The sequence below is a fragment of the Ursus maritimus genome, unplaced genomic scaffold (genome assembly GCF_017311325.1).
Source record: "Ursus maritimus isolate PB19 unplaced genomic scaffold, ASM1731132v1 scaffold_12, whole genome shotgun sequence".
NCBI lineage: Eukaryota > Metazoa > Chordata > Mammalia > Carnivora > Ursidae > Ursus > Ursus maritimus.
In genome coordinates this window covers 1,982,304-2,010,001 of record NW_024423564.1, presented here as the reverse complement: position 1 = coordinate 2,010,001, position 27,698 = coordinate 1,982,304, and the positions used below count along the sequence as shown (strand labels likewise).

The following is a 27,698-nucleotide window of genomic DNA, read 5'->3' as shown; positions in this document are numbered from 1 at the left end:
CCGGGCCCCCCCCCCCCCCCCGCCAAGCCCCAGGCCTTGGTCTTTGGGACAGTCCCCTGGCGCCCACGCCGCCCGCTGTCCCCCTGTAGGTATTGCACAGAGGGAAAACGCACCTTCAGCAGCCGCCTCATCCTGGAGAAACACGTCCAGGTCCGGCATGGCTTGCCGCTCGGGGCCCAGTCCCCCAGCCGGGGGAGCACCCTGGCTCGGGGCCCCGGTGCCAGAGCCCAGGTAGGCAGAGGCCCAGCCTGCTGTTTCAGGGCTGTGGGACTGGGAAGCCGCAGGGTTGGAGGCCCTGGCCTCAGGAAGCTAGGCGGGGGTGCCAGGATCAGCGTGGGGATCGGGGGAGGCCTCATTTCTTCCCTCTCGTCGCCAGGGGCAAGGACGGAAACGGCGCCAGTCCTCTGACTCCTGTAGTGAGGAGCCTGACAGCACAACACCTCCAGCCAAGTCCCCCAGGGGTGGGCCTGGCTCGGGAGGCCACGGCCCCCTGCGCTACCGGAGCAGTGGCTCCGTGGAGCAGAGCCTCATGGTGGGCTTGAGGGTGGATGGCGGTGCCCAGCAGTGCCTCGACTGTGGCTTGTGCTTCGCCTCCCCCGGCTCTCTCAGCAGGCACCGTTTCATCAGCCACAAGAAGAAACGGGGTGCGGGTAGCGCCAGTGCCCTGGGCCTGCGTGATGGGGAAGAGGAGGCCCCTCCTCCACTGAGGTCTGACCCAGAGGGTGGAGAGTCTCCCTTGCCTGCTCCTGGAGGCCCGCTGACCTGTAAGGTCTGTGGCAAGAGCTGCGACAGCCCGCTCAACCTCAAGACCCATTTCCGCACACACGGCATGGCATTCATCAGGGCTCGGCAAGGGGGCAGTGGGGACAACTAGGCCCGGGCCTGGACTGACCCGCCCCCTCCCCTCCCTCTTCGTCAGGAGCCTGGGTCACTGCTGCTGTCTGGTCCCTGGGCTAGGGATTTCATCCGAATTCATGTTTTGTTCAGCTCCTCTCCCCCAACCCCCAAACACAGGCTTTTGAGGATCATAGTGATTTGCAGTCCCCCCTTTGGGTTTGGCCTTTGGGTCCTGGTAGAGTGGGCCCTCCATTCCTCCTTTCTGAGCCCAACACTAATTATCCTCCTGCCGCAGACCCCGAGTGGGTCAGGCTGGGAGGAGGGACTTTCCTAGGCCTGTTAGCTGGGCCCAGGGAAGGCCCCCGCTGGGGCCCTCAGGATGCTTCTCAACGCTCAAGGGCCTGGCCCTGCGCCTGCACCATCCTTCAGACTCCCTGGCACTTGAGCCCCCCACCCCCACCCCTGCAGTGCCTTTCACTTTTTTTTTTTACCCAGAAATCCAGGGGGGTTGGTAGGGATGAGTCCTGTCAAGGGGGGCCCAAGGGAGAGGAGGGGACAGGCTCTCAGGAATCCTTTATTCTTGTAGTAATAATACTAACAGTGGGGAAATGGGAGGGAGAAAAACCAGACCATTAAAACTGCTCGTGGTTTAATCCCCATTCAGGCTCCTCTTTTTATGTGACCCGGACATTGTGGGCTTGTCAGGGAGGGGGCGAGAGTCAAGGTGGGAGGCCCTTCCCAGAACAAGGCAACGCTGACTGAGACAGGGAAAGAGCAGTCTTCTTCCACCCCGTTCTTCGTGGTGCCTCTGGCGTCCAGGACACTGAGGCATCTGCTCATAATCCTCACCTACCCCCAACCCCTGAAAAAAATACAATCCGGAAAGGACACAGATGGCTAACTAAGGACTTTATTTCAAACAAAAATTGAAAAGTTGAGAGCTAGTTCCCTGGGTGTGGGGAGGGGATCAGGCCAGGGAATCCCCTGTGACTCGGCTGATCCCCTTGTCCACTGGAGGGGTCGTGATCCTTCCCTTCCCCGCCCCTGGGATGGGGAACCTCTGCAAGTGTAGACCCTACGCCAGAGCAAGGGGAGCTCGGCTTGGGCCAGTCGCGGGGAGGGGACAGAGTTGGGCAGCAGCATGGCCAAAGGCCAACCACAGGATCAAGTCCTAAGTACCAAGAACCTTCTCTTCCCCGCTCCCTCCCCCCCCATTCCTGGGACCCAGAACGGAGTAAGGATGTCCTGTGGAAAGAACCTCTTGGACCCTGGTGAGAAGAAAGGCCCCAGTGCCCCTCACTGTCTATCACCTCTGTTCTCTGGAGGGTGCGAGTCCTGCAGTCTGTCACATGGGGACAGTGACACCGCCGGGGACAGGGAAGCCCCAGCAAGTCTGGGCCCCGCAGCCGGCTCTCCCACCCCCGGGGAGCGCTACCGTTACCACATGATCCTTTGTATTTCTTGCCTTCCATTTCCCGTGGGTGGGGTTTCCTGGTCTGGGGTTTCTTGGACACGGCCCCTCCCGGGGAGGGTGCTCCGAATCCCCCAGCACTCCAGGGCCTGAGAAGCAGGTGTCACATGATGCCGTTGGTGAGGTACTGGAAGCCGTCGTAGAGTTTGGTGGTGATAGACCGCATGCTGCCGTCCACCATCTGCTCCACCAGCAGCTGGAGCTGCTCCTCCGTCATGCTCATGTGGAACCGCTCCTTGAGGTTGCGGATGGTGCTGGAGCCATGGAAGCAAGGAAGCTGAGAACCTGGGGGAGCGGTGAGGACAGCAGGTCACAGCAGGAAAGGGGGGAGGGGCAGCGGTAACAGCCACAGCAAGTGATACAGAGCCGGGGTATCTGAAGTGCCCCCTCCCTCCCACGTCGGAGGGCTCCCTGACCGGATGCGGTTCTGCCTGGGACGGGAAGGTGGAGTTGGGGGGCCCTGGCTTGAGCCCATCTTCTTCCACACTCCTAAGCCCCTCTAGGTGAGGGTGTAAGGGAAGGGGAGAGGGCCGGCACCACATCGCCCCCAGTAAGCGCGGAGGGAGCAGAGTCTCAGGACCCAGAGGGAAAGCTGGGAAGAGGGTCTGGGGAACGGGCCCTGAGCCGGGCACTTATCTGGTTGCAGGCCTCTGCCTATGCTACGTCTGACACTCACAGATGACCTGGGCCACCGTCATCACGGGGCCAGCCGGGGATGCTCCCGAGCAACGGCGACAACCTGCGGGGTGGGGGCAGGGATGGGGGGGGAGGAGGAGACTGGCAGCTCAGCCCAAGTGCACACTGCAGCCTTGAGGAGGGGGCTGGAGACGAGGGCCCAGAAGAGCTGGGAGAGGAGAGACTCTGGGCGGCAAGGCAGTGAGGAAATGGCTCAGGGAGAGCAGATCAAGAGCAGAGAGGAAATACTTTCAGCGCACCGAGAGGAGCCAGTGTTGGGACAGGGAAGGGGGCTGGGGACAGGGCAGTCAGTGGTCAAGGGCCAACAGGGAGGAAAGTGGTGACCGGAAACACCTGGACTGGCAAAGAGCAGAGCCAGAGGGATGGAAGGAAACAAAAAATCAGGCGGACAAGGGATGGGGAGACGGGTAGGGACCGGGAGGCTGGAGATGGGGCTGTTCTCTCCCTGAGGGTGCCTAAGGGGTAGTTACTGCAGTCTGTACCCCCCACCCCCTCCCATCCCTGTCAGGAGTCAGGAGGAATGTCCCAAAGGACAAATGGCACTGGAGCTTGGAAACCCTCCGGGAAACCACACCCCCAGTTTTGAGGTAGAATCCACGTTTTGGAAGTTCCATGCCCCAGGACCCCAACATTAAGTGGGAAACCTGAAACTCTATGGGCACTGCCCTACCCCCAATGCACGGCCTCTTCCCAGCCCACCTTGCTGCATGATCTCCACGATCTGCACCACTTTATCCATGTGCTTCCGAGCAGCGATCAGCCCCTGCAGCATCAGCATCTTGTAGTAGTTGAACATGTCGCCGTCCAGGCCCCCCATCACCTGCGAAGGGAGACCTGTATGTGTACGGGGGCTCACAAGCCAGCCGGGACAGGACTTCCTCCATCGGGGCAAACATGCCAAACTCCGTGACTTCCCCGCTCTCTTTTCAGGCAGGAAGCCTCCCAGGACATCTAGCCTCACCCTGACTCGCTGCCGTCTCTGTTCTGTTGGTCCCTAATTTGGGGGGAGCCCACAGCTCCCTCTCCCATGACAGAGAAAGAACACAGTGAGGCACCTCTCCTTCCTGACTCACGTCCACAAACTCTGTGGTCAGCTTAAAGGCTGACGTCTCAAAGCCCAGGTTTCGGGGTGAGCTGGACAGGATGAAGCCAAAGTCGATGTGGATGATGTGGCCTTCTGCATCCAAAAGGATGTTTCCATTGTGTCTGAGGAGGGGGCAGAGGAGAGAAAGAGGCAGTCGTAAGTCTGACTGAGGCGGGAGCCTCAAGCTGCAACACCCTGGCCACGTGATACCAGGTTAGGGAGCCTCCTGCCAAGTTTGTTGCTGCCTAGAACTCTGGGCCCAACCTCTTACGACCTAAAGCTAATCAGAGGAAAGAAGGGAAATCAGAAAAGTAAACTGCTGTCAAAGGCTCTGGGGTCTGAAACTGCCATCATGATTTTTTTCGAAATCACCATTAACTGACAACTTAAAAACAGTTTAAGAATATCCCCATTTTTAAAAATCATGCTTCTAGCACCCAAACTGACTCCAGCTGAGTAGAGAACCTGGAAGCAAGGAAAGGTCTCTATAGCTCCAGCCAACCATCTCAGAGGCCAAGCCCTCCGCTCGGTGGGAGGCCTCCAGTCAGACCCTACTTACCGAGTTTTATTGGTAATTCCCGTCAGCCCACTGCAGAGCAAGAGCCCCACCACAAGAGAGCGGGCTGAGTGGAGTTTAAATGTTAAATACTGTGTGGGGGCTCTGAGGAGCAGAGGAGTAGGTTTTAGCCATTTGGTAAGATCACTTATGTAAAGAAAATCTCAGGAAGCAATTACTAGGGTCTAGCTGCAGGAAGAAGAGTTAGAGGGAGATAAATCCCAGGTCTCTGTGATTCCCACATGAACGGCCAGCAGGAGGAGGAACAATTAACATGCTAAGCATGTGAGCCAGGCCCATTCAGCATAACCGACCCCCTCCGTGTCAGCAGAGGCTTTGTTAGGCTAAGAGCTCCTGGTCTGAAGCCATCTTCTTTGGTCTGACTGGCCACAAGCGGGACGGAGGGAGAACTGGTCCCACCTCAGTCCTTCCCCCTTGGGGAAAGCATTAGAAAATTTACCAACACAGGCACCATCTTGGGAGTAAGAAAGGTTCTAGATGTCCTCGTCCAACCTCTCATTTTGCAGGTGAGGAAACAGAGGCCCAGAGGGGAAAAGTGACTTTCGAGCACAAGGACCCAGGGCTGCCGGGGACAGCTTCTCTCCTAACTGCCGGAGTAGCTCCAGAAGCACAGGTGTTCGGGGCTCATTCTGAAGCAGTTGGGGAGATCGCGCACCTGATTTCAGTTTGGGGCCCATTCACTGTTGCCACTTTTTTCCAGTGGCTGATTCCATTCATGGCTTCACTACGATTCTTTTTTTGCGTTATTAGAAAAGGTTTATCAGCTGCCTGCCCCCTCCCCCTCTTTAAAGGGATGGACTAAATCTTCCAGACATTAGTTTCTACAGGAAAGCCCAGAGGCCTGACTAGCCCCTGCCTCCCTGCCACCCACTTATTCAATCCAGGGCTCAGCTCTAGAGTCCCTGGGCCCTGGGTTCAAAATCCTGCCACTTCAGGGACAGTCGAAAGCTTGCAACCAAACTCCTTATAAATATAGTTCCGTTTCCCGTCAGCCTGCACATGCAGAGCCTCTGCCGGGCTCGTTTACAGGGCTGGCAGGGTAGAATGAGCAGAGGTTCTGAAAGCTCCCCGACCCTCATTTCCCTCACAAGAAAACGCCTGCCTGACAGGGTTTTCGTCGGGTTTTAACAGAAGAATGACAGGCACTTAACAGATGTTAGATTTCTGAGAAGCAGCCCTGTGAGTTAGGTCTTCATGTGCTGCCATGCCACTGGGAACCCAAGGAGCATGGGCCACCGCAGCTCAGCCTTTTCAGGAGGCTGCCCTCTGCGCGGTGAGAGGCGCGGCTCACAGGCGCATTCAGGGGGCTGACCCTGAGTCACTGTCTTAGAAAGCAAGACCCTAGGCGGTGTGGTTATCTCTGTCCGACATGCTCGCCTATATGCGAAGCTGGACCTCACAAAGGTCAGTGTGATATTGGAAGAAATGACAGCTCTGGGCAAAACGAGAGATACTTAAAAGTTCTGAAATTCACACGTTGGAATAAGAAGAGGTCAGGGCCGGGAGCTGCAACTGTACCTCACCGTGGCCCTCATACCCGTCTTCTCTTTCTGGCTCTCGGTGGCCACCGCTACCCTCGGGCCAGGCCTCAGGACCTCCTGCTTTACTGAAGACCCACTTACATCCACCCTCACCGTCTGTGCCCGGGGGGCAGTCCCTAAACACAGCCTGGATCTTGTCACCCCTCTGCGTGCAAAACAAAGCTCCTCAGCCTCATACTGAAGGCCCTTCTGACCGACCGCGGCTTCCCTGTGACACCACCGCCTCCTCCTCTGCCAGCCAGTGTAGCCCGAGCTTCCGGCACACTGCGCCGTGCCCTTGCCTGGAGCGTCCTTCCCCCGCAGCTTCCGGTCCTCCCCTTCCTTTGTCCCTGGAGACCCTGTTCGCTCCAATCCTTGCTCCTCCCACAAGTCCTTCACTTCTTTGCCCCTGGACCCTAGCCCCTGTTTATGTCTCTCTGCTTAATGGCACATCAACACGTCTCTGCTTAAGACGTGCTGTGTGCTCCACTTGTACGTCTAGGCGACGGGAGGTGAGGAGCAAGTGAGACCGTCAGGAGGGGACAGGTTAGGAGTTCACCCACCTGTCCTTCACCTGCAGGAGGTAGCAGACCAAGCAGTAGCCAGCACAGCTTTGTACGAAGTTGCGCTGCGCGCTGAGGAACGCCTCAGTGGTGTAACTGCCATGCTCCTGCAGGAAGTAATCGAGCAAGGAGAGCTGTGACTGCTTCTTCACCTGGTGAATGGACACGGCGTTGACCACTGGCTCAATCATGCCACTGTCGGCAGAAATCACAAGGATCTTGTATGGCTTGATCCACAGGGGCACTCGCTCCTGTTCCCAAATGGACTGTGAGGAGACACAGAGGCACGAAACTATCATCTTTCCAAACTAGGGAAGGGGGCTAAAATTCCCCCTGTCCCCCACCTTGGACAGTTCCCATCCTTGTGGCCGTGGATTCTAGGCCATCAAATGAGTAAAACCCACTGATCCCCCTGAGGACCAGGGAGTTCTGAAAGAAGTCCAGGGTTCAAAAAGATACAGGGAAGTATGTGAGAAAAGGCATCATATAGGTAGAAAGCCCCAAAAAAGGCAGGGAGAACAGGAATTCACACTGACACCTCAAAGGCACAGAGATTGAGCCATTAATCCAAATTCAAATAATAGGGAGAAGACAGGAAAGGATTTAGGTCCAGAGAAAGCCTCTTAAGAAAATCACAATATTTATAGAAAGAATAGGATTAACAGGTGAAGTTGCTTGCAGGTGACCAATCCAAAGGTTCAGGGGATCGACATCTCAGCACACTGCGGAGCAGCTGCCACAGACCAGTTAGGAGACTAAAGCACAAATCCAGCCTCCCGAGTTCAGAGATCACAGCAGGCGCAGGTCAAAAAGGGCCACGAGGCGTCGCTGTGGAGCTGTTCCTGTGGCTGTACTTCCCAGGGAGGTGGACAGGGGAAGGAAGGAGCACCAGCGTCCGCTGGTCTGCATCCAATTCAGACCTGGGCAGGGAGCTGGTCCCCGGCAGAGCTCCCCGTGGAACCACCTGCGTAACAACCTACACGCTCACCTCAGCTGGGCTGAGTTCCCCTTCTTCCTCCCCCCCCCTCTTACCTGCAGTTGCTTCAACACCTGGAAAGCCAGGAGCTCCTGCCGAAGATCATCCCCGCACTTGACAATGACTGACAGGAGCCGCCAGTTGGGAAGGTGGCCATAGGGGGAGCCCTCTCGGATTCGCCTGTGAAGAAGGAAGCAAAATGTGTCAAAGCGTTGACGCCAGGAGAGGACAGACATCGCTTCCGCCTGAAGTCCAAATCAGACTCCCCACAAGGCAAGGATTCAGATGCCTGGGAGCCTGATTGTTTGGGAGAGACTGGCGGATAATCCGGACGCTGAGGTGAGTACCTGAGGCTGCCTCTGAGCTTTGGAGGGGCCTAACGACCACACCCGCCCGACTCACCTTACTTTCTCCTGCCAGGGCTCTTTGAGAGCAACTGCAGAAGGGTCTTCCGGGTCTCGTCTGAAGGCTGTGGGGGTGTGAGCCAGCTGCTCCGAGAGCCGCCGTCTAGCAGGAAGAAACTATATCATTTGCTTGGAGGAGTTACCCCAGAGCCTCATGTCCCTGTCTGATGTCTAGACATTTCCTGTACTCTTTCCTTGATTCTGGGCACACAGAGATAGAAACCTGGGCTGAGAGTTTTGCTAACCTGGTGGTTTGCTATCATGTTGCAATGCAAGTTACCAGGCCCTCCCCATTTCTCCACCGAGTCTCTGATTCAGATCAGGTGTGGCTCCAGCATCTGCATTTCCAGCAAGCTCTCCTCCCTCTCCCTTGATTCTGACACGTGTGACCCGCTCCAAGAACTGCTGTTCCAATTCCTTCCTCTGGGCTTTCATCCCTTTGGAGTCCTCTTAAACGTAACTTCCTTCTGTGGTAGCCCAGTAATTTCTCAACCTGTACCTTCACTGCCTCAAGCTTGGGGACTTCAGGACAAGAATGGAGTAAGGACAGAGAAGAGGGAAAGGAGAGGCTGACAGGAAAGGGACAGAGACAGACAGTGCCTGAGAGGGAGGAGGAACTTGGGGCAGGGTGGTGTGGCCATACCGGATGTCCCCTGCTGCTATGAACACAGGCTCCTTGCTCTCCTGGCTGGTGATGCTGTCCACAGAGAACTGGGAGATGTTGTCACAGCTGTTGGTGTGCACTTCAGGGAGCTGGGAGAGCAGGGAACCATGGGTCAGAAGCGCCAAACACAGGCCTCACTTTGTCACCCGCTCCTCCAGTCACTTTGCATGCTTGCCGCCCCTGCATCGTGATCGCCCCACCCCCACCCCCGCCTGGGCTCTGTTCCAGAAAGCCTGCCCTGCTGCCACGCCATCCTCACCACTTGGACCCCAAACGCCTGGGCACTCACACGGGCCTTACAGCAATGTTTCCGTAAGTGTGAACTACCTCATCAGCATTACCTGGGATGCTGCTAAAATGCAAATTGCCGTATCCCACCATCAGTCTGAAGTAGAATTACTGGGAATGGGATCTGAAGTCTGTATGTTTAACAAATTCTCCAGAAGACCCCGCCACGACTGCCAGAGAAAGCTGGACTTTCAGCCTTCTACTAGGAGTTCTCCCTGGCTATAGTTGCATTCTCCCGTAGGGTCCAGAACAGAGCCTCTCCCAACTAGGCCCCTCTGACCATTTCTTCAGTCTCAGCCATTCAGTCTAATCTCCCCATCTCTCTCAAATACAAAATATTCTACCAGACCCCATGGTCCACAGCAAGGCCCTTCCCTTCTTCTTCCTCCGGAGCAGATCGCATCCTCCACTCCACTTGGCACTTACCACACACTGCCTTGTTGTATATCCTATAAACAGATTCTTCCCCCTAAATGTCTGTGTCCAATCTCCCTAATTGGACTGTAAGCTCAAGGGCAGAGAGTCTGTCTTCACAAAGTGAAATCTGGTTGTGTCAGAGTCCTACATAAAATGCGGCTCTACGTCTGCCTTCGGCTCAGGGCGTGATCCCGGCGTTATGGGATCGGGCCCCACATCAGGCTCCTCCGCTATGAGCCTGCTTCTTCCTCTCCCACTCCCCCTGCTTGTGTTCCCTCTCTCGCTGGCTGTCTCCATCTCTGTCAAATAAATAAATAAAATCTTAAAAAAAAAAAAAAATGCGGCTCTGGCTCTTCACAACCCCAGCAGAGAGTCCGAGTTTCCTTCCACAGTTGACAGGATCCTTCCTACAAACTGGCTCACGCCAACCTCTCCAGCCCCCTTCTTGACCACTTCTCACCCACACTGCACATCACAGCCACACATAATGTCCTTCGGTTCCTCAACTGGGCCGAGCTGTCTCGTCCTCCAGTCTCTGCACATTTGCTCTTCCCTCTGCTGGGAATGTTCTGTCCAGCAAATTCCTACCCATCTTCAGGGCCCCGCTGACCTATTTCCTACTCAGGAAATCATCTGGGGTGTGCCCAGGCCCAAGTCTGGAGTTAAGTCCTACCCCCACCCTCAAGGGCTGCCAAAACGCCCCGCTTTCTGCAGTACAACCTGGACCTCACCACACTACAGCTACCTGCTGACTGGCTTGGTTCCCTTTCTTTTTAGGTCATAAACTCCTTGTAGGCAGGGGCCCCTGGTTCACAAGTCCACAGTACTCCAGGCTGGCAACAAGAAGGCTCTCCATAAATATTTCTTGAAGGAATGAATGTATGACTTATTCTCTACTTTCCTAAGACAACTTTATATAGCAGATGTTCAATAAATATTTTCAGTTTCCCTCACTCCCTTAGGCTTAGAAGTTCATCCTTATATTTAACCTAAATTCCTTCTGCAGGAAAGTGAGCTCCACCTGAATATTCCAGACTAGCGGTATTCAGGGCTTTCCCCCTCCTCCCCATTACTACCTACCTCACCCGTGTGGGCACTTGCCTCAGCCTGTCTCAGGGTGTGTTGCCTTGTCTCGAATACAATGAAAGCTCCTGGGGAACGGGTGCTGGGCCCCAGGACCACCTCCTGGGAGCTCCCTCACCTCCACCTGCAGCTCGCCTATGTCATCCACCGACCAGGCCTCATCATCGTTGTCATAGTTGGGCACCGTGCTGAAGCTGCCTGCCCGCTGCTCATGGGTGATACCGCATTCGGGCAGGTTCTCCACGGACCGTGTGCTCCGAATTCGGTTCTCGGGTATCCGGGCGGGGACGTTGGTGGTGTCGAAGTTCTCACATTCAAGGACTTCCACATAGATCAGGTAGGGAGCCTGGTGGGGCGGTGTGTGTGTGTGAGAATAGAATTCCCTCCACCACCGCCCCCCAAATCTCAACTCTGCTAACAGTCTTTCCAGCTGCCCACTCCTAGCTCCAACCCTTACCTGTCAGTCCCTTGACACTATGAATGCCACATTCAAGGCAGGAACTTGTTCTGTGAACATGCATTTCAAGAATTTGGGTGAGAGAGTGCACAGGTCTTTAAAATGTTTCAGCTGATGGGCACCTGGGTATCTCCGTTGGGTAAGCGTCTGCCTTCGGCTCAGGTCATGATCCCAGGGTCCTGGGACTGAGTTCTGCATTGGGCTCCCTGCTCTGCAGGGAGTCTGCTTCTCCCTCTGCCCCTCCTCCCACTCATTCTCTCAATCTCTCTCTCTCTCTCAAATAAATAAAATCTTTTAAAAAATAAAATGTTTCAGCTGGGCTTCAACAGGTACAGATGATATACTTGGGCAAAACTATCAATTACCACCTTCAGAGAGGCCTGGGAGCCTATCTTAGGGTCTTGTCCTAAAGACAGACAGAGACGGGAAAAGCCGGGCACTGTTCCAAGCAGGGTTCTAATCCTCAATACTTCTTCTGAAAGAAGAATCTGAACCATCAGTACTCATTCCAATCAGCAAACAGCTAACTCTCTCCAACATAAGTTCAGCAACATTCTCTCCTTTTACCTTCCCATTCTGATTGGAAAACATCCTGGAAATAAGAGACTTCTCTACTCCCACTGTCACTGTACCTAGAAAGCCTAAGAGTTATGGAAGGACTGGTGAAAAGCTACCAAAGGGCTGGAAGGAGATTCGAGAGCAATTCTCTCCTGAGACATGGGAAGGAAGAGGCAAGCTGAAAAGGTTAGGCCTCTTTGGTCCAGAAAAACAAGCCCCAAGGAGGGGAACAAGAGGGCCCCCAGAATCACAACAGCACTGAGGTAAAGTCAAGACTGACACATGCGCATGAACTGTGGAGGCGAGGATGTTGGTGGGGCGTCCCTGGTGCACACACAAACCTGGACAACCACGGGAGGGGTCAAATGGGGGTAGGGTTTGAGCCAGAGCCCACCTACCTTGTCCTTGGAGTTGAGGACAACAGCCTGGGTGTGGGGCACACGGACCACGTGGTGGTCAAAGCCAGCAGTGGGCAGCCAGACTCGGGCAGGGAGCTTATGGTTGAGCAGGGAGAGCTCTGAGATCAGCCGCTGTGTTTTCTGCTCCTTGGTGGGGAGCGTGGCCAGCCGCTTGCCAATCGCCATCAGGGACTTGATGAATTCTCGCTCAGGAGCCAGTCTGACAGGCTACAGGAGGTTGGGGCAAAGTAAAAGACGGTGAAGAAACCATAGAAAAAAGTGGCCCACCCACTTAGTCACTCCTGGTCATGGATCCCAATGTCTGGAGAACTCTAGGGAAGGAGCTACCTTTCAGCACTGGTGGGAGGTCCCACCACTCCACCCCTGACAAATTCAGCTGGGAAAAGGTAGAAAAGCCAGCCCACTCCTCCACAGGCTGATTCTTGAGGGTGAAGGGGGTATGAATCTGTGTCACTGGGAGGTACCCCTCTTCTCTGGGACCTGAGTTTGTTACAAACTGTCCCAAGGCTTTGAGATGGGTCGGGGGACAACATCCAGAGAGCAGAGCTGCATAAGCAGCTGACATGACGTGCTTCACTTATCTCCAGATCCGTGGGCTGAGTCTCTGCTGAGGGGCACTGCCAGTGCCCCCCAAGGCTAGGGAGGGGCGCTCTGCGTCATTATGTCGCCTTTCAAAGAAGGAGGACTTACTCCATTCAAATGACTTTTGTTACCTTTCATAGCATCCCCCTGTCCACCCCACAATCTCTTAAAGGGGTCAGCACACATGCAGGGGATGTGAAGGGGATGAGCAGACTTTGCATTAATGAGGGAACAATCAACGGGGACAGAAAAAGCAGATGGAGGGAGGTGGATGTGGGGAGTGGGTGGAGAAAGCAACAGCTCCTTTCAGCCCTTGACAAAGGCCCTGAAGGTCTGTCTCTTTCGGTGATTCCTCCTTACATCCTCCTCCCCTACCTCTCAGGGATAGGCTCCCCATATTAGCTCCCTGCTGTGAGCTTGGCTCCTCAGACTGGGTACTTCATCATTCCCAGAAAGGGCAAAGTCCGTCCGGGTGGTGAGGTGAGGGTGGGGGAAAAGATGGACACAAAGAAGGGCTCTTTTCCCAGCCTAAGTCCTTCTACCACTAAGGGCACTTTATCAAGGTAGCCACCAGCATCCCCACCCCAGCTCCCCTCAGCTAGATAAGAACATTCCTCTTCTTATAGAAACAGTATTTCACTCACCAGGCCTTTCTCTCCCTCTCTGTGGATCCTGCTTAGTTTCCTGAGAACTAAGAATTTTTACCCTCACTCTCTCACACTACAAAAAAGAGCTTCTTTCGAAAGCTGGGTAGTATCAGGCCCATCTCTACATGTGCAAAGAGCCAGGGTTCAAAGGAATAGCTCATCTCTCAGCCTCTGCCCCACTGGGGGCTGGCTGAGGGTCCCACATAATAATGAAACAGGGTGTCGGAATCAATCGGGGATGCTCTGGGAGACGGGGTTGAAAAGAGATCAAGACAGGAAGACAGTAGAACTGGGCTTCTGTGGTCCCTGGAAATATCCCAGGAGCCTCAGGGAGAAAGCAAAAGAAAGGAAGAGGAAATCTGGAAACTCACTCCTTCATTCATCCTGATCCCCTAATCCATCCACTCAGGTGGCAAATGGTCACTGTTCCAAGGACCCTTCACCCCAACCAATTCATAGTCATCTCAGATTAGAAAAGGCAGAATTCCTTCCCATCTTCAAATCAGCATTTGGGTCGGGGCCCCTACGTTCCTTCAGCATGTTGGAGATGTGACCACAGGCCTCGAGACAGGCCCTGCCACATGGGAGGAGATAGGAATCATGACTGAAAGGGGATCAGCACAGAACGGAGAAAACTGATTGGGTAGACAAATCAAAAAGAAAATGTAAAAAAATCATCCAAACTCCCAGAGGGTCCAGCATTTCCTCTCACGTCTCTGCCCAGCAACAAGGTCTGAGACCCTGTGGGACCAGAGGGTCAGGGGTTAGTCCAGAGGGAACAAGAAAGGAGAATGCAGATTAAGGAACCTCCTGGACAGTGAGCTGGGAAAGGGAAGAACTCAGACCTGGAAGAAAGATGGTTGAAACTAAAAAAGAAAACCAGCTGTGGGGAGGTAAAGCTTTCCTTCAGGCCAAATCCTGTTACTTTTGGGGTCTGCTCCCCCAGCACAGGGCCTAGCATTTAGAAGAACCAATGGTCTGATGGCAGAAGCCATGGGGCAAAGGTTCTGGATGGGAGAAACAGGATCCTGGGGGTTTCTGCCAAGCAGTTCTTGGCTCCAATCCAGGGGTAAATTCTACCTCTCTCCCAGCTGTTTGCTCTAGAGACCCAGGAACTGGGGGCTGAGTTGCACTGCATCCCAGCTGTGTCTGGGAGAAGGATCCAGCCGGACTAAGCCTGGGCTCAGGGCACTGGTGACAAAGGGCAGTGGACTCCTCCAGTCTGGGGAGCCCTGGGAGGGAGGGACTGATCTCCCAGGAAGAAAAGGCACCTTTTAATTCCAGCCTTGGCCTGGGGACTCAGAAGACCTGGGGACGGAGAGGAAATGCGGCCACAGGGGGGAGCCTGCCACCCAGTCCCAGCCTGGCCCCACTTACGGAACTGAATGAATTATCAATACTCTCGGTGCTGGAGGAGAGCTCCTGGGAAAGGGCCAGAGGGCAAGGGGAGGAGGACGGGCAGGGAGGGAGGGGAGAGAGACAAAGGCAAAGAATTTAGCTCCAACTTGGATCGTAACTGCTTCTCTCGTGTATCTCTACCTGGCTGCTTTAATGAGAGAAAGTCAACCCAGAAACACGACTTGCCCAAATTCTTGACCCTTGTGGGAGACACTGGAGGGCTGGCTCAGACCATGAGGTCAGAATGGCTGAAGAGACAGAAGGCCTCAGCTTTTCACTTTCTCCCCTTCTCTCCTAGCCTGTACCGAGCTCTCCCTCCAGGACAGACCTTACAGCTGGGTGCCTCGGGGCGGTAACTGCACTGCCAAACTGCCTGCTTTCTCTTCAGTCACTCAACACGCTCCCAACCAAACTCTTCTCTGTGGAAACCACCACAAAGGAACTGAATTTAACAAGCAGCATGGCCCCCATACTGGAAAGCCTGCATTCCTTCAGCTTCTTGTGAATGTCAGGGAGGAAGCAGAAGAGCTGAACTTTCAGTGCCAGAGGTGTCTCCTTTTCAATCAGCCTCATTATCATCCTGGGAAGACCAGTCCCAACCTTGAGCCATGTGATGAGGGCCACCCCAGGCCCTGGGCGTGACACCCCTGGGCTAGATGCTGCTGGGCATACAGGATGGATAACTCTCCTACACTCAACCTCTGCAGACTTCCTATCAGGCCATTTCGTGTCACACTCAGTAAACTACAATTTTTGGACCTCAGTTGGGGAGCTGGTCCTAGCTGCAACCACCTGAGAAAGCTGAGTAGCCGAGCAGCAGCTGTCCAGGTCCCAGCCTAGGAGATTTATCTAAATCTCACCCCATGCCTGTGTCTTACTGGTGCCCGTGAGCAAAACAGGGGAAAGAGCTGTGGTCAAACTCGCTTTCGGCAGCTCTACTGCAGCTTGTCCATGAGCCCATCCTGGGTTCTGTCCACCAAGGTCCGCCGGGGCAGGGAGAAGGGGCAACACGCATGCACAAACGTGCAGGAGGGCAGGGGCCTGGACTTAGACAAAGTCCTGGGAGCTCCCAGGTCAGGAGGGCAGTGGTCACCGAGCTTCTACTCTGCAGTCAGCATTCCAAGCATCTGCTTAATTCCATTCCATGGTTTACATTCTCTTCTAGCTGGAGGTCCTATAGTCAGGTCATTCCTTGAAGAATCTGAGGAGAGGGGCACTTGGAGGGAGAAGGCGGGCCAACCACTCTCCCAAGGCAACAACCCCTCTGCTTTGGGTAGAGGTGGCAGGGAGAACTGAGGCAGTGAGGGTGCCAGACTTAGTGGTTCAATTTCTATCCATGAGCTGGCTGGGGAAGGAACAGCAGGCAGGATACTAGCTCCACGAGCAACGCTCCAGCTGATTCTTCCACAGACGTTCCTGTCTGACTCATTAGTAGCCCTGGGGGAAGGGAGGTATATCATGATCTGTCCCTCTCTCCTACTCTGTAGGCTTGAGTCACTCCTACTGAGTCAGCTCCAGGAGAAAAGCTGAGGCCAAGAAGCTGCCATCACACCACATCACGCTGGAAGGCCCACTGGGGCTTCCAGTGTGACATGCAGCAGATTTCTCTGTACAAAGGTTATAGTCCTGAAAAGACAAAGCTGATCAACTATGAGTGTCATTATGTGGAGCAGGGTGTGGGGTGGGGGTGGTACCCAAATCATCTCTGACCCCTGGGCCCTGTTCTAGGCCAAAATGTCTACCATCTGGTTACTAATGGGAAGAAAGACTACCTGAGCAGAGTCCTTCAATGAGGCTGACAAAAACTGCTTGGAAGCAGTAGGCTTCGGGGGCTGAAATGGGGGCTGGGAGAAACCCGTGCTCGAGCCCTTGGCCTGTAGTGGAGAGCGTGAAAGAGCCGTCATTAAAAAAACAGAACCCTGTGTGAGATCTCGGCAGAAAATGACCGTGCAGGGAGACTCTGGGCAGGAAGAGAGCTACACGACAGCCAGGGCCTCTTCTCTGTGGCCTCACTTTACCCTCCAGAGCTTCTCTTTAGATAATTACGTGCTTTGTTTAGTAAGCTGTAGACTTCCTCCTTATATGCAGGAAACAGCTTTTCAAGAGAGCCACATTCCACCAAAAAACTGTTAGAACTGATAAATTAAGTAAAGTTTCAGTATACAAAATTGAGAGTCACACACTAAATGGACTCTCAGATAATGGGGTCTCCACATTACAAGTTCCTGGAGGGAAGAGCTGCACTTTACCCTTCATCCCTCACTGCCTCTGGCATGGGCTGTGCACACAGTATAAGCTCATTCGTTGAGTGAATGAATGTTGCGTAACAGGGGAGGAGGAGCAGAAGGAGGAAAACCAATTCGCTTGCTATCTGGGGAACAAAAGCCTTGAGAGATATCCTCGAACTGCCAAAGGGGTTTGGCCAGACCTCTGTGCCCGAAGACTCCAGTGCTCAGACCCCTAGAGATATCCATATTTATTCTCTCACTTCTGCTCTCACATTTCCTAAGAACGCACAGTGGATTCAGGTGTCTCATTCTGCCAGCATCAGGTAACCTAGGAATGCCTAGGGATCTGGTATCTCCTTCCTTTCCTGGATCTAATAACCTATGATAAGGAGCCAGGCTGGGAAGAATGGCAGCCAGAGAAGCCACCCCAGAGGATTTAAGCTCTCACAGAATACCCGTGTCGCAGAGTCACTCATAGTCCCATCTTGGGAAGGAGTTAGATCCAAGGAAGAGGAACCAAGGACCAGCACAGAGTAGGCCCGAGGCCTCAACTTTTCTGGTCCTGAGATGATGACTACCAAATGCACACGGGGAAAAGCCATGCCTGACTGGAGGCACCAAGGGGCTCACCTGCAGCTGCTCACACACATACTGCTATGGGCTTGACCCCAAGAGGAGGAGCTCCCAAACCCTTCAGGACCTCAGTCCCACCAGATCTGGATGATTCTTCTTATTCTGCAACAACCTCCCTTCATGACTTTGAACTTCCTTGCCAAGCTCAACCAGAAAACGGTCCATTTTGGTTCTGAGAACAGTTGGGCTCTTCCGCCTGTGCATGGAATTGTGGAAACCTGGATGGCTAGGACCTAGGCCATTCTTCCCCAAGTGGACTCGGAACAGCTGAGGGCACGGGAACACAGATGCTGGGCAATGAGCAAGATGGCTCAGCTGAATGATTAAGAGCACCGGCTGTGATCTGAGGCCTAGCTGAGGGACCCTGGACAAATCACCTCACCTCTCTAAGCTTGTCTCTTCAATGGTAAAATAATCCCTGTCTCTTAGGACTGTTGAGGATGAAACGTAAAGTATGTAAAGTACTTGGCACGATGCTTGGCACAGAATAAGTGCCCAATGTTAACTCTTTTAGCTTCACTGTTATTAAGTTATCACAACAAAATCCCAAATTTCCAGAAAGCAGGCTCTACAGTCTCCCTCCATCCTGCCTTTCCCCTTCCCTAGTCACTCTGAAAGAAGCTGAAAAGAAGTCCTATTGTATCAAAACCGTGGGTGGGTTATGTGCCCCACAGAGGCAGATGCCAGCACCACGGCTATACGCATTTTCCAACAAGTGCAAATTCCTTGTTCTTTTCTCCCCTTCTTTCCTAGGCTGGGCTGGCAGCCAGGATGAGAGCTGGGACAGTGGTGAGTCAGAGTGGGGGGACTGGGGCATCATTGTCTGGCTGGGACACCAGGTCACTGACACTTGGTTGTCCACTGGCAACTTCCCAAGCTATCTGTCCAGACACAGAATGGAAGGTGGGCATAACCTACTGATGTGCTTATCTCTTCACTGCTCTGGACACCCCCAACTGCTCCTGCAGCCTTCTCTTCTTTCCAGACTTCAGGTCTCTGACTAGACTCTGGGCATGCCCAAGATTTACTCTACACGAAGACCGTTTCCCTCTTCCCTCTGTGCTTTTCCCAAATGCTAAGACATCCCTTCCCCTCAGGAAAGGCAGGCATGAGGGCATTCTGCAGATGCCTCAGTGATACGAATGAACCCTACTCTTAAGTCAACAAAAGGCAGAATCTCTGGAGAGTGGGGCAGAGGGAATATGAGGAGGAGCAACCAGGAGAATGAAGTTAAGGCTCTATTTAATACCCCTCCCCCCAGCACACTCGCCATCCCTTTTCCTCCCTGGTGGCTGCTACCCTGAGAGGTTCTGGTAGATAACCCAGGTCTCAAGTCAGGGTGGGTAGGGTCTCTGCCACAGTTCTCAGTAAGTAAGTAGTTAATGGAATGGCAGAAGTTGAGTAAAAACAACTGGTCGGGAGTGTCAGCCTTGCTATTAGCTACATGACCTGAGGCAAGTCACTTCCATTTCTCTAGGTCTCTGAGTTGTTCCTTTGTAAAACGAGACAGTAGGAATACATGAATTCTAAGATCCTTTTCCACTCTGACATCCCATGCGTTTATCAGTGAAATGAAACAGAGGGAAGGAAAGAAAAGGACAGAGGAACTGTATGTCAGACATCCTGTCTCCATGCCGTCTTGCCCCGCTGCCCCTCCCAGGCATTTTACCTCATCCTCATTTTCCACTTTAGGGTTGCTGGCTGTTCGTTTCAGGTTGCTGCTGAGACTTATGCTGGCGGTGGCATCGGACTTAGAGCGCTGGTGAGTCCTCTTAGAGGGGGACAGCCCCATGTCAGGGGCTGGGCTCAAGGAGGGCAGCTCCCTCTTCCGGTGAGCTGGCTTCAGCTCATCTGAGAGAATCAGCTTCCGGAGCTTGGTCCCACGGGAGTGTCGCTGAGTGGAAATGTGCATGTCTGAAGAGTAGGCCCCAAGCAACAGGGCGCACTGGAGGGAAAAGTTAATGCTCTGGCGGCAGCGATGGACTATGTAGGGCTTGATGGCGTCACCCACGTCCTCGTCCATGTGGATGTACATGTTAAGCAACTGGGGCAGGTAGAAATCCACATCCTCGTTGCGAAAGCAGAAGAGCCGGTTGCCGATGTAGGCTTGTACTCCAGGCTCTTTGGAGTTGTACAGGTATGAAATGGCCATGGAGATGTCAAATAGTTTTGACTCAAATAGCCTCAGCAGCCAGGACTGTTTGGCTGAGTTGTTCTGCCGTCGCCTCCTTGCTCCCTTGGCTGTGCCCGAGGCCACCGTGGCCCCCATTTCATCTTCCTCCTCCCTTATCTGGGCAGGTGGATCGTCCAAGCAACGGATCGCACTGTCCAAAACATCCCCATTGACCAGCTCCAGTGGGCTGTCTGTGCTAGATACAGCCACGCCTCCACGCAAAAGCTTGACTTGCTCCAGCACCTCCTGGCAGGCCTTCTGGGCCACCTCACGGTCAATCACTGATAGTTCCCCGACCCCCTCTGTGATGACGCCTAGCAAGGAACCCCCATTATTCCCTGGCGGGCCAGGAGTGGGCTCACAAGTTGGCTTCAGGGGGGCAGGTTCCACCACCATGTCTCCCATGGCCACAGCCAGACTTCGAGCTTCCAAGCTACGGGAGGAAAGAGGGAGAAACAGAAAAGGAGACACATACACACATACTGGTTAGTGGTGCCATCCTCAGGTCTTCCTTTCGTCTACATGAAACCTTCCCAGGCACCTCCTCTCTTTTGTCTTCCTGGACTCCTTCAAAATCAGATAAGAAGTCATCTGCCAGGAAGCCTCCCTCACTACCTCCCCTGCTGATTGCCGCATCACTCTTCCTTCCTTCTGCGCTTAGCTATCAGCTTAGCCTCTGTTCCTACCTTGCGTCTGCAAAAAAAAAATGTTACGTTTACATAAGTTTACAAATTCTTCAGGTAGACTGGAAAGCAATTCGGGTCTTATTCCCTGTCCCTAACTCTTCAAATGCTTTTCTATCTTTGTGTTCTTTTTGTGTCTCCCTTGACACGCCTGCCAATAACCTTTCTCTTTTCCTCTTTAGATTGTATTTCCTCACTCATATAACACTCCAGACACGGGTCTTAGCATCTCACCTCCATTCAGTATCAAAGTCTTTTTTTTTTTAAGTTTTATTTTTTATTTAAGTAATCTCTACACGCAGTGTGGGGCTCGATCGAACTCAAGACCGTGAGATCAACAGTCCCACTCTCTTCCAACCGAAACAGCCAGATGCCCCTGGTATCCAAGTCCTGATGTGTTTTCTAGCTACAGATACTTTCTTACCTTCCCTTCAGACTCAAAGTTCCCAAGGACTAAGGGCCAGCAATACCATCCAGGCGTCACCGAGAAGAAAACAGCTCAACAACCACAAATAACCTTGCTGAACTGTGCCGTTTCTCTGCTTGTCTGACTTCATGACATCATTCCCTCTTCCTCAAGTGCTGCAGCAGTTAAGTATAGTGGAAAGACTCCTGAACTTGGAGTCAGATGGGCTGGGATTCAAGATCCTGGCTCTGTCATTATGAGATGTGTAAACTTATGCAAACCATATATCTTCTGAGTTTGTTTCCTCAACTGCAAAATGGGAAAAACATATCTACTTCTCATTGTTGCTGTGTGGGAAAACTTTATGAGTGTAGAAGGATCTAGCACAGTCCTTGGCACACAGTAGTACTCAATAAATGTTAGGTGAATCCTAATCACCTAACAAGTTAGTAAACAGTGTGTATGTGTACGAGTGTGTGTGCACACACATATACTGCTTATAAGAAAAGTGAATTAGAATTACATTTGTTGTCTAAGAATCTCCCAAAACATTTATGATAGCCCTCTCCTACCCCAACGCTACTTTCTCCATTATCATACACATAGCCAAAGAACTGGAAGGCTGGGAGAAGGCAAAAAGAATTCAGCTAGAGCTCATGGGTCTATAACATCCAAAGAATGGGGAGGAACAGGAATCACATCACCAAGAATCCCTTTCTGGAGTGAGAACATTGCTGACTAAAGCCACTGCCCTCCTAGAACGATTCTTCGGAGCCCCACCAAATTTGGATCAGAAGAGTGTAGAACAGAAGGAAATCTCAAAGCAGGGACTGGGAGGGGCACATGTTAATGTCAGATCAACCCAGCTCCAGAGCCAACAATGGGCTCAGAGGCCTCTTCACAAAAACACAAATAAGAGTGAGTCTAAGATCAACTCAAGAGCGTAAGCAAGAGGAAGGCAGAATTTACTGGAGAGCTGAAATGCAGGTAGTTTCCAACTATTAGTGACATTACCTTTGATGCTAGTGAATCTGGGTGCATATAACTTTGGGTAGGTGAAAGGAGGATTTTGATACAATTTCTCTAATTACTCTGGGAAGCCCCATTTTCCACCACCCCCCTTCCAGTCCAGTGCCTCTTCCTGCACCTCTGAAATGTTAAGAGTCAGTTACTCTTCTCTGCCCAACACTACAGAGCCTAGCTCCATGCCTCCCAGCAGTCACCACTAAAGCCTTGCAGGAAGACAGATGGGGAACTCTTCTGTTCTCAGAGATCGCCAAAAAAGGCTACTTCAGTTTATCTTTCTCCCAACTCTGTCAAACAAGAAGTTCCCATCCCTGAATTTAATTTCTCTGATGCAGCTTGAGCTTGGTATCAGTAAAAATCTGGCAACTCGTTCATCATGCTCTCTCCTGAAATTAGGAAGAGCCCTCTGAGCAGTAGAACCAGCATGGCTGCCTATGTGGATCTGTCTCTACTCGCAACTTTAGGTTACACAGAAATAATAAGAACGCTTTAATCACTCCTTGCCACACCTTTGCAGGGCACTCTAATCCAACTGAGACCACCACCTTTTAGGTCTGCTGAAAAACTCACATAATAGCCTCAATTTTGTTATACAACCAACTCCCCCCCCTCAATCTCTCTATGCTTGGCAAATCTTTCCCCTTCCCTCTACTCTGGAGACTTCCAAGTTAACGAAAGCTCCTAAAATTCACTTTTCAAAACTTCCAAGGGAGGGGCGCCTGAGTGGCTCAGTTGGTTAAGCGTCTGCCTTCGGCTCAGGTCATGATCTCAGGGTCCTTGGACTGAGCCCCACATCGGGCTTCCTGCCCAGCGGAGAGCCTGCTTCTCCCTCTCCCTCTGCCTGCGTGTGCTCTCGCTCTCTCTTTCAAATAAATAAAATCTTAAAAAAAAAGAAACCCAAAAACTTCCAAGGGACATGAAATTCAGACATCTTCCCATATATATAGCACCTCAGACCTCACTAGGGTACTCAGCAGATGCCTGCCCCAGCTGATCACAATTTCACAACTGGGATGGATTATTACTGGCACCAGGAGGGGAGGGAAGGATGCTATTATTATTATTATTATTATTATTATTATTTATTCCAGGGCTCACCCACGAATCCTGCATCATAGTACTCAGGTAAGACTTATCCACTGAATAGATCCCCCGTCTCACAGTCTTTATTCCCCAGGGAACCAGATGGTGTCAAGAGATGCAGGAAAACTGGACTCCTCTCTAGTGGCTCTGCCACTAGAAACTACCAAATTGGAGCTGGACCTCCCTCACCTCCCTGAGCCTCAAGGATTGCCTCCATCTGAAACAAGTCATGGGGGGAGAAGTGTTGAGTTGCCAATTTAGACAATAAGAGATAGGAAAGGGATTCTTCAAAACCTAAGTCCTAATATGGTCTTCAACATCAATTCATTCATTTTCAAAAGCAAAGACAATATATTTTGGTTAAGTAACTATTCTAAAGAAAGTGAAAGGATTAGAAAGCGAAAGAAAAAAGGAAGAGGTCCGGTATTCATCACCCTTCACCTTGTAAGAGAATAGGAAAAAAGGAGAAAATCCAAACTTTTAATATCAAATGGCTCCAATGCTCTCAAGGATGTTCAAATAACTGAGACTCCACATTTCACACTGGGAGCCTAAACTGGCCTTCCGCTTAGATGATGAAGGAGCCGAAAGAGACCTCTCCCAACCCCAGCCTAGCAGCTGGCTTCGAGGCGCTGGGGTGGGAGTGGGGAGTGTTAACAACTGATGGGGCTCCACAGCTAATCGTCTCGGCAATGTAGGCAGTCCTTCTCTGAGCATCAGGGGCTGTTCAGGGCTGAGCACAGCAGCGGCTATCGAGGACAGACAGGGTGTACATGCTTGTGTTCTGTATGACCTAGTATTTAAGTAAATGTCTGCAAAAACTCTAGAGGGAGGGGATATTTAACCTGACTTCCAGCTTCTCATCACCTCAAAAGATTTCAGGCAAAGAACCCTCCGACCCCCTAACGATCTCTATTAAAGGATTTCCTGGATTGGTCTCCCCTAGGACAGCACAGAAGAGAGCCCCAAATCAATCCCCTCACCAGTTAATGACCATTCCGTTCTTGGGGGACTAGAAAAATATGGATTGGTTCAGAACAATCCTCATGTTTTTACAGGCTCCTGAATTCTCATGGAATTGTCTTAAGAGACCATCTGATTTCCAAGCAGGTAGGCAAGCTCAATTTTCCTCCCTTTGAGATGGATCATGTGAGTTGGAAAAAAGGATAGTGAAGCCACTATCTTCATCCTACAAGGTGGGTAGTTAAGAGAGACTGTTACAAGTTCATGGAAAAGAAAGGGAAGTTCACGTATGTTATTTACAATGACACAGGCTTCTAATAAATAAAAATGACAATTATATAAACAAGAAGTGCAAATCCTCTAAAGTTCAATCCTCTTTTGTAACAATTAATAAATCAAGAAATAGAGGCACAAGCATTTTATCCAATGCTATGGTGATAACCTTCAGAAATAAACATTGAGGGGTGCCTGGGTGGCTCAGTCGTTAAGCATCTGCCTTCCACTCAGGTCATGATCCCAGGTCCTGGGATCGGGCCCGTATCAGGCTCCCTGCTCAGTGGGAATCCTGCTTCTCCCTCTCCCACTCCCCCTGCTTGTGTTCCCTCTCTCTCACTGTGTCTCTATCAAATAAATAAAATCTTAAAAAAAAACAAAAAGAAACAAACATTGAGATAATTAAGATGTTAACTCTAAAGGAGGAGTGGGAAGAATGGAAAGGGACTGTTGATTTCATCATAAACTCTTAAGTACCATTGGATTTAGTACCAAGTGCATGTTTGCCTTTGATAATAATTTTCTTTTAAAGATTTTACTTTTTTAAGTAATCTCTACACTCAACGTGGGGCTTGAACTTACAAGTCAGAGGCCAAGAGTTGTGTGCTCCACCAACTGAGCCAGCCAGGCGCCCCACCTTTGATAACTTTTTAAAAGAAGTTGCTCTTCTTTTAAAAGAAGCTTTTAAAAGAAGTCTTTTCCAAAGAGACTCCGTATCACCCTAGGCTGCCTGTTCTGCTGATGAGAAGTTCCTCCTCATATCTTAAAGTCTAACTCAAACCTTTTGGTAAAAAGGTCTCAGCTCGTCTTTCCCCCTTGACCTCAATGGACAAAGTGGAGATGAAGTACCACTTTTTCCTCATAGAAACTCAGGGCCGAACAGTGAAGTAGGCTCAGGCCCTAGCAGGAATCATGTAAAGGCCCCACTGAGGGATTGGCATCAGGGAAGAGGGCATCTCGAGCTAGTGGCAGAATGGTAGGGAAGGCAGTGGTCTCAGGGTTGTTAAGTCAATATTGAATCAGGCTGAGAAGTCTCTGCGCAGGGCCATGGGAGCTGGGATAAGCAGATTCCAGTCAGACAGCCCAAGCCAGCTCTGGGAGCCCCTGCTGAAACAGGCAGATGGCAAAGAAAGTAACCTGTGCACTCACCTCTCTCTGAACTGTTCCTCCCTGCTGCAAGCCCCAAATGCGCTTGGACTAGGCCCTCTCTTGTCTCATGCCAATTACTGAAAGGTTCCTCCCAAAGTTCTTCCCCAAATCAAAGAATCTCAATTTGCTCCTTTGGATGGCGTTCAGCAAACATGTTCTCATGCAGCATGGACCCAGCTGAGAACGAAGCAGGGAAACTAGGGGAAATATGATTTCTCTTTGGGGGGGTTTTCAAGGAGTGAAACTACTCCTACAAAGCAGGATGAGGAGACTGCACTCGGGCTAACAAATGAAGAGGGAGACAAGGGAGAAGTGGGAAGAGGAAGCATGATTATTTTCAAAAAGACCTAAAATTGGAAGATAAATGCAACTTCATGTGCCCCCTTCAATATCACAGGCCAAGAGAGACATGGCATACAAGGGAGCAACTAGTTTCCCGAGTCCCACTCCCACCTCACTCCAAAGTCTCTTTTCCAGCCATCTTCCTCAAAGGGCCTTCCCACAAACATACTTTCCACCTATAGAATCTGGAGTTATGGATCAAGTCCAAGAGGAACAGCACAGGTGGTCAGCAACTTCATGTAGTGGAGAGAGAAGGCAAGGCAGACAAAGGAAGCAGGCCTGGAGCTTGTCTTTCAAATGGAGTTATTGCCACAGCTGTTGACTAGAAAGACCCAACAGAGAGATCACAATGAAGGAAAACTCTCAGGTCAGCTAAACCACTACTAAGAAATGCCTTTTGTCTGTGAAACCCAGAATGTTTTGTAAACAAGTAAGCCGAGTCTAATTTTCCCCCCAACCCACATTCTACAAGCAGCCTATACTGCACTGATGCCCACAGAGTGGGCCATTCTCCCCAAAAGGTCACTCTAGAGGTCAAGTGAGGAAGTCACAAGCTGAACCCAGGAGTCCTGATACTGAATGTCCAAGCTGTTTCTAATGTCTCATGTTTCTTTTCCCAGCTACCCTCAACCCCACCGTAGGCCTAAGCCCTTATGGAATCAACCAAACTATTCCAGTAAGCCACAGACAATAAATTGACTCCTTTTGGATCTGGAAGACACTCTACTCAGTGATCCCTTAAGGACAAGCCTAAAATTAAGTAATCCAAAACAAAATATCTCACAATCTTACAGTTTCCATGAAGGCCTGTTCATCCCTCCTAGTGGCTGATCCTGGGTAGCCAACAAAGTGGAATCCGATAGGAACTTCTTCAAAACTTACTCCATCCTTCAGAAAAACCCTTCTGTCCAGAAAAGCCTGAGTGAGACAGCTGAGCCCCCCCCCCCTCCTCCCAACACATTCTCCTCTTAGTTCAAGGTTCAGGGGATCCTGAAATAAGTGGTATATAGAGATAAAGAATGTGACAGAGAACACATAAAGACCCAGGGAAAACAAAACCAAGGGTCACAAGGATCAGTAAAATCCTTGAAACTCGAGAGAGAAGGTGTCAGAGACGGAAATCCTGAATGGGAAGGGGCACTGTCAGGTCTTTTCTATAGGCGCAAACCTCCAGAGGTTGGGGTATTGAGGAGAGGGTGAACGGGAAGCTAAAGCAAGTTACAGGGATCATAAAGCACTCTAGAGAAGGGTAAGGATTAAGGTCAAAGTACAATGCAAATGGTACTTTGGGAAGGACGATGAGGGCCTGAGATTCCTTAAGGGGAGGGGAATAGGCAATTCTTGGAAGCCAGGAGCTGGGTGGGCGGCGCTGAGGTAATGGAATCAGCAACAGAGGAATAGAGGACCACGGGGAAGAGAGAGCTCGGGGAAATGGGAACCCTGTGCTGGGGTTGCACGGAGACATCCGAGGAAAGGAGCAAAAATAGGAAAAGGGATGTAGGCGGAGGCTGTGGGAAAGGTTTGGGGCAGGAACACAGATGACGAGGAAGGGCAAACAAGGATGGACATTACAGAGTACCCTGATGTGGAAAGGGTTCGTGACTTAGAAAATAATCCGGGACGGAGGCAACAGGGATAAGGGTATGTGTGTGTGTGTGGGGGGGGGGATCCCCGGGGCGGAGGGAGGAGCTAAACAGAAGAGGAAGCCAAAAAAGCAGAGGAAGACCCCAGACTTGAGGGGAAAGGGTGGAGAAGGCACCCGGGGTGCAGCTGCCACCCGGAGGGCAGTTTTGTAGTCAAACCTAGGTGTGGGGGCGGGGGGAGGCTGTGCGGGACAGGGTGGGAGAGGGACCCCCCGACTCACAGGGCCAGGGAGACTCACGGGGTAGGAGTCGCTTACCTCCTGGGGACGCCCGCGGAGGGGGTGCGGGCGGTCGGGGTCGGGCTGCGGACACCGCCGCCTCAGCAGCAGCGGCCGCTCCCGGGTTCCATTGGCCGCCTGCGCTTCCCTGACAGCGGCGGCGGCGGCTGAGCCAGGCCCGGCTTAGAGGCTGCCCTGGGCGCCGCCTGAGGGGGCCTTCGCACTGGCTCAAGTTCG

At 52.0% G+C, this 27,698-nt stretch overlaps 2 protein-coding genes across 8 annotated transcripts in view; one reads left to right on the top strand and one right to left on the bottom strand.

The window, feature by feature from the left end:
* The window catches only part of ZNF687 (zinc finger protein 687), a 10,415-nt gene extending 8,919 nt beyond the window's left edge, over window positions 1-1,496 (top strand). For both annotated transcript variants that reach the window (XM_040626753.1, XM_040626754.1), the window contains exons 8-9: window positions 90-231; window positions 377-1,496. In XM_040626753.1, coding sequence (XP_040482687.1) covers window positions 90-231; window positions 377-874 — 640 coding nt within the window. In that variant the 3' untranslated portion in view covers window positions 875-1,496. The remainder of the gene's footprint in view (window positions 1-89; window positions 232-376) is intronic.
* A 233-nt stretch (window positions 1,497-1,729) lies between these two features.
* On the bottom strand, window positions 1,730-27,636 carry PI4KB (phosphatidylinositol 4-kinase beta). 6 transcript variants are annotated; one of them, XM_008695664.2, is made up of 13 exons: window positions 27,501-27,636; window positions 19,172-20,108; window positions 14,621-14,665; window positions 11,994-12,221; window positions 10,699-10,926; window positions 8,772-8,881; window positions 8,127-8,231; window positions 7,781-7,904; window positions 6,749-7,014; window positions 4,078-4,210; window positions 3,704-3,824; window positions 2,985-3,047; window positions 1,730-2,593 (listed from the first exon to the last, which is right to left on the bottom strand). In XM_008695664.2, the coding sequence occupies exons 2-13, from the start codon at window positions 20,078-20,080 to the stop codon at window positions 2,412-2,414; spliced, it is 2,514 nt and encodes an 837-aa protein (XP_008693886.1). In that variant the 5' UTR covers window positions 20,081-20,108; window positions 27,501-27,636; the 3' UTR covers window positions 1,730-2,411. The 6 variants fall into 6 exon arrangements, with proteins under 6 accessions (XP_008693886.1, XP_040482694.1, XP_040482691.1 ...); XM_040626760.1 differs by having other exon boundaries at window positions 6,749-6,855; XM_040626757.1 differs by lacking the exon at window positions 2,985-3,047.
* Between the last annotated feature and the right edge of the window lie 62 nt (window positions 27,637-27,698).

What these genes read in the sequence shown, in the direction of transcription:
- PI4KB (XM_008695664.2), bottom strand. Translation starts at nt 20,080, where the DNA reads ATGGGAGACATGGTGGTGGAACCTGCCCCCCTGAAGCCAACTTGTGAG. An exon ending in AAGTGGAAAATGAGGATGAG is followed by an intron (nt 14,666 to 19,171) that starts GTAAAATGCCTG and finishes GCCCTTTCCCAG; the next exon opens with GAGCTCTCCTCCAGCACCGA. An exon ending in TCCTCAACTCCAAGGACAAG is followed by an intron (nt 10,927 to 11,993) that starts GTAGGTGGGCTC and finishes CCGCCCCACCAG; the next exon opens with GCTCCCTACCTGATCTATGT.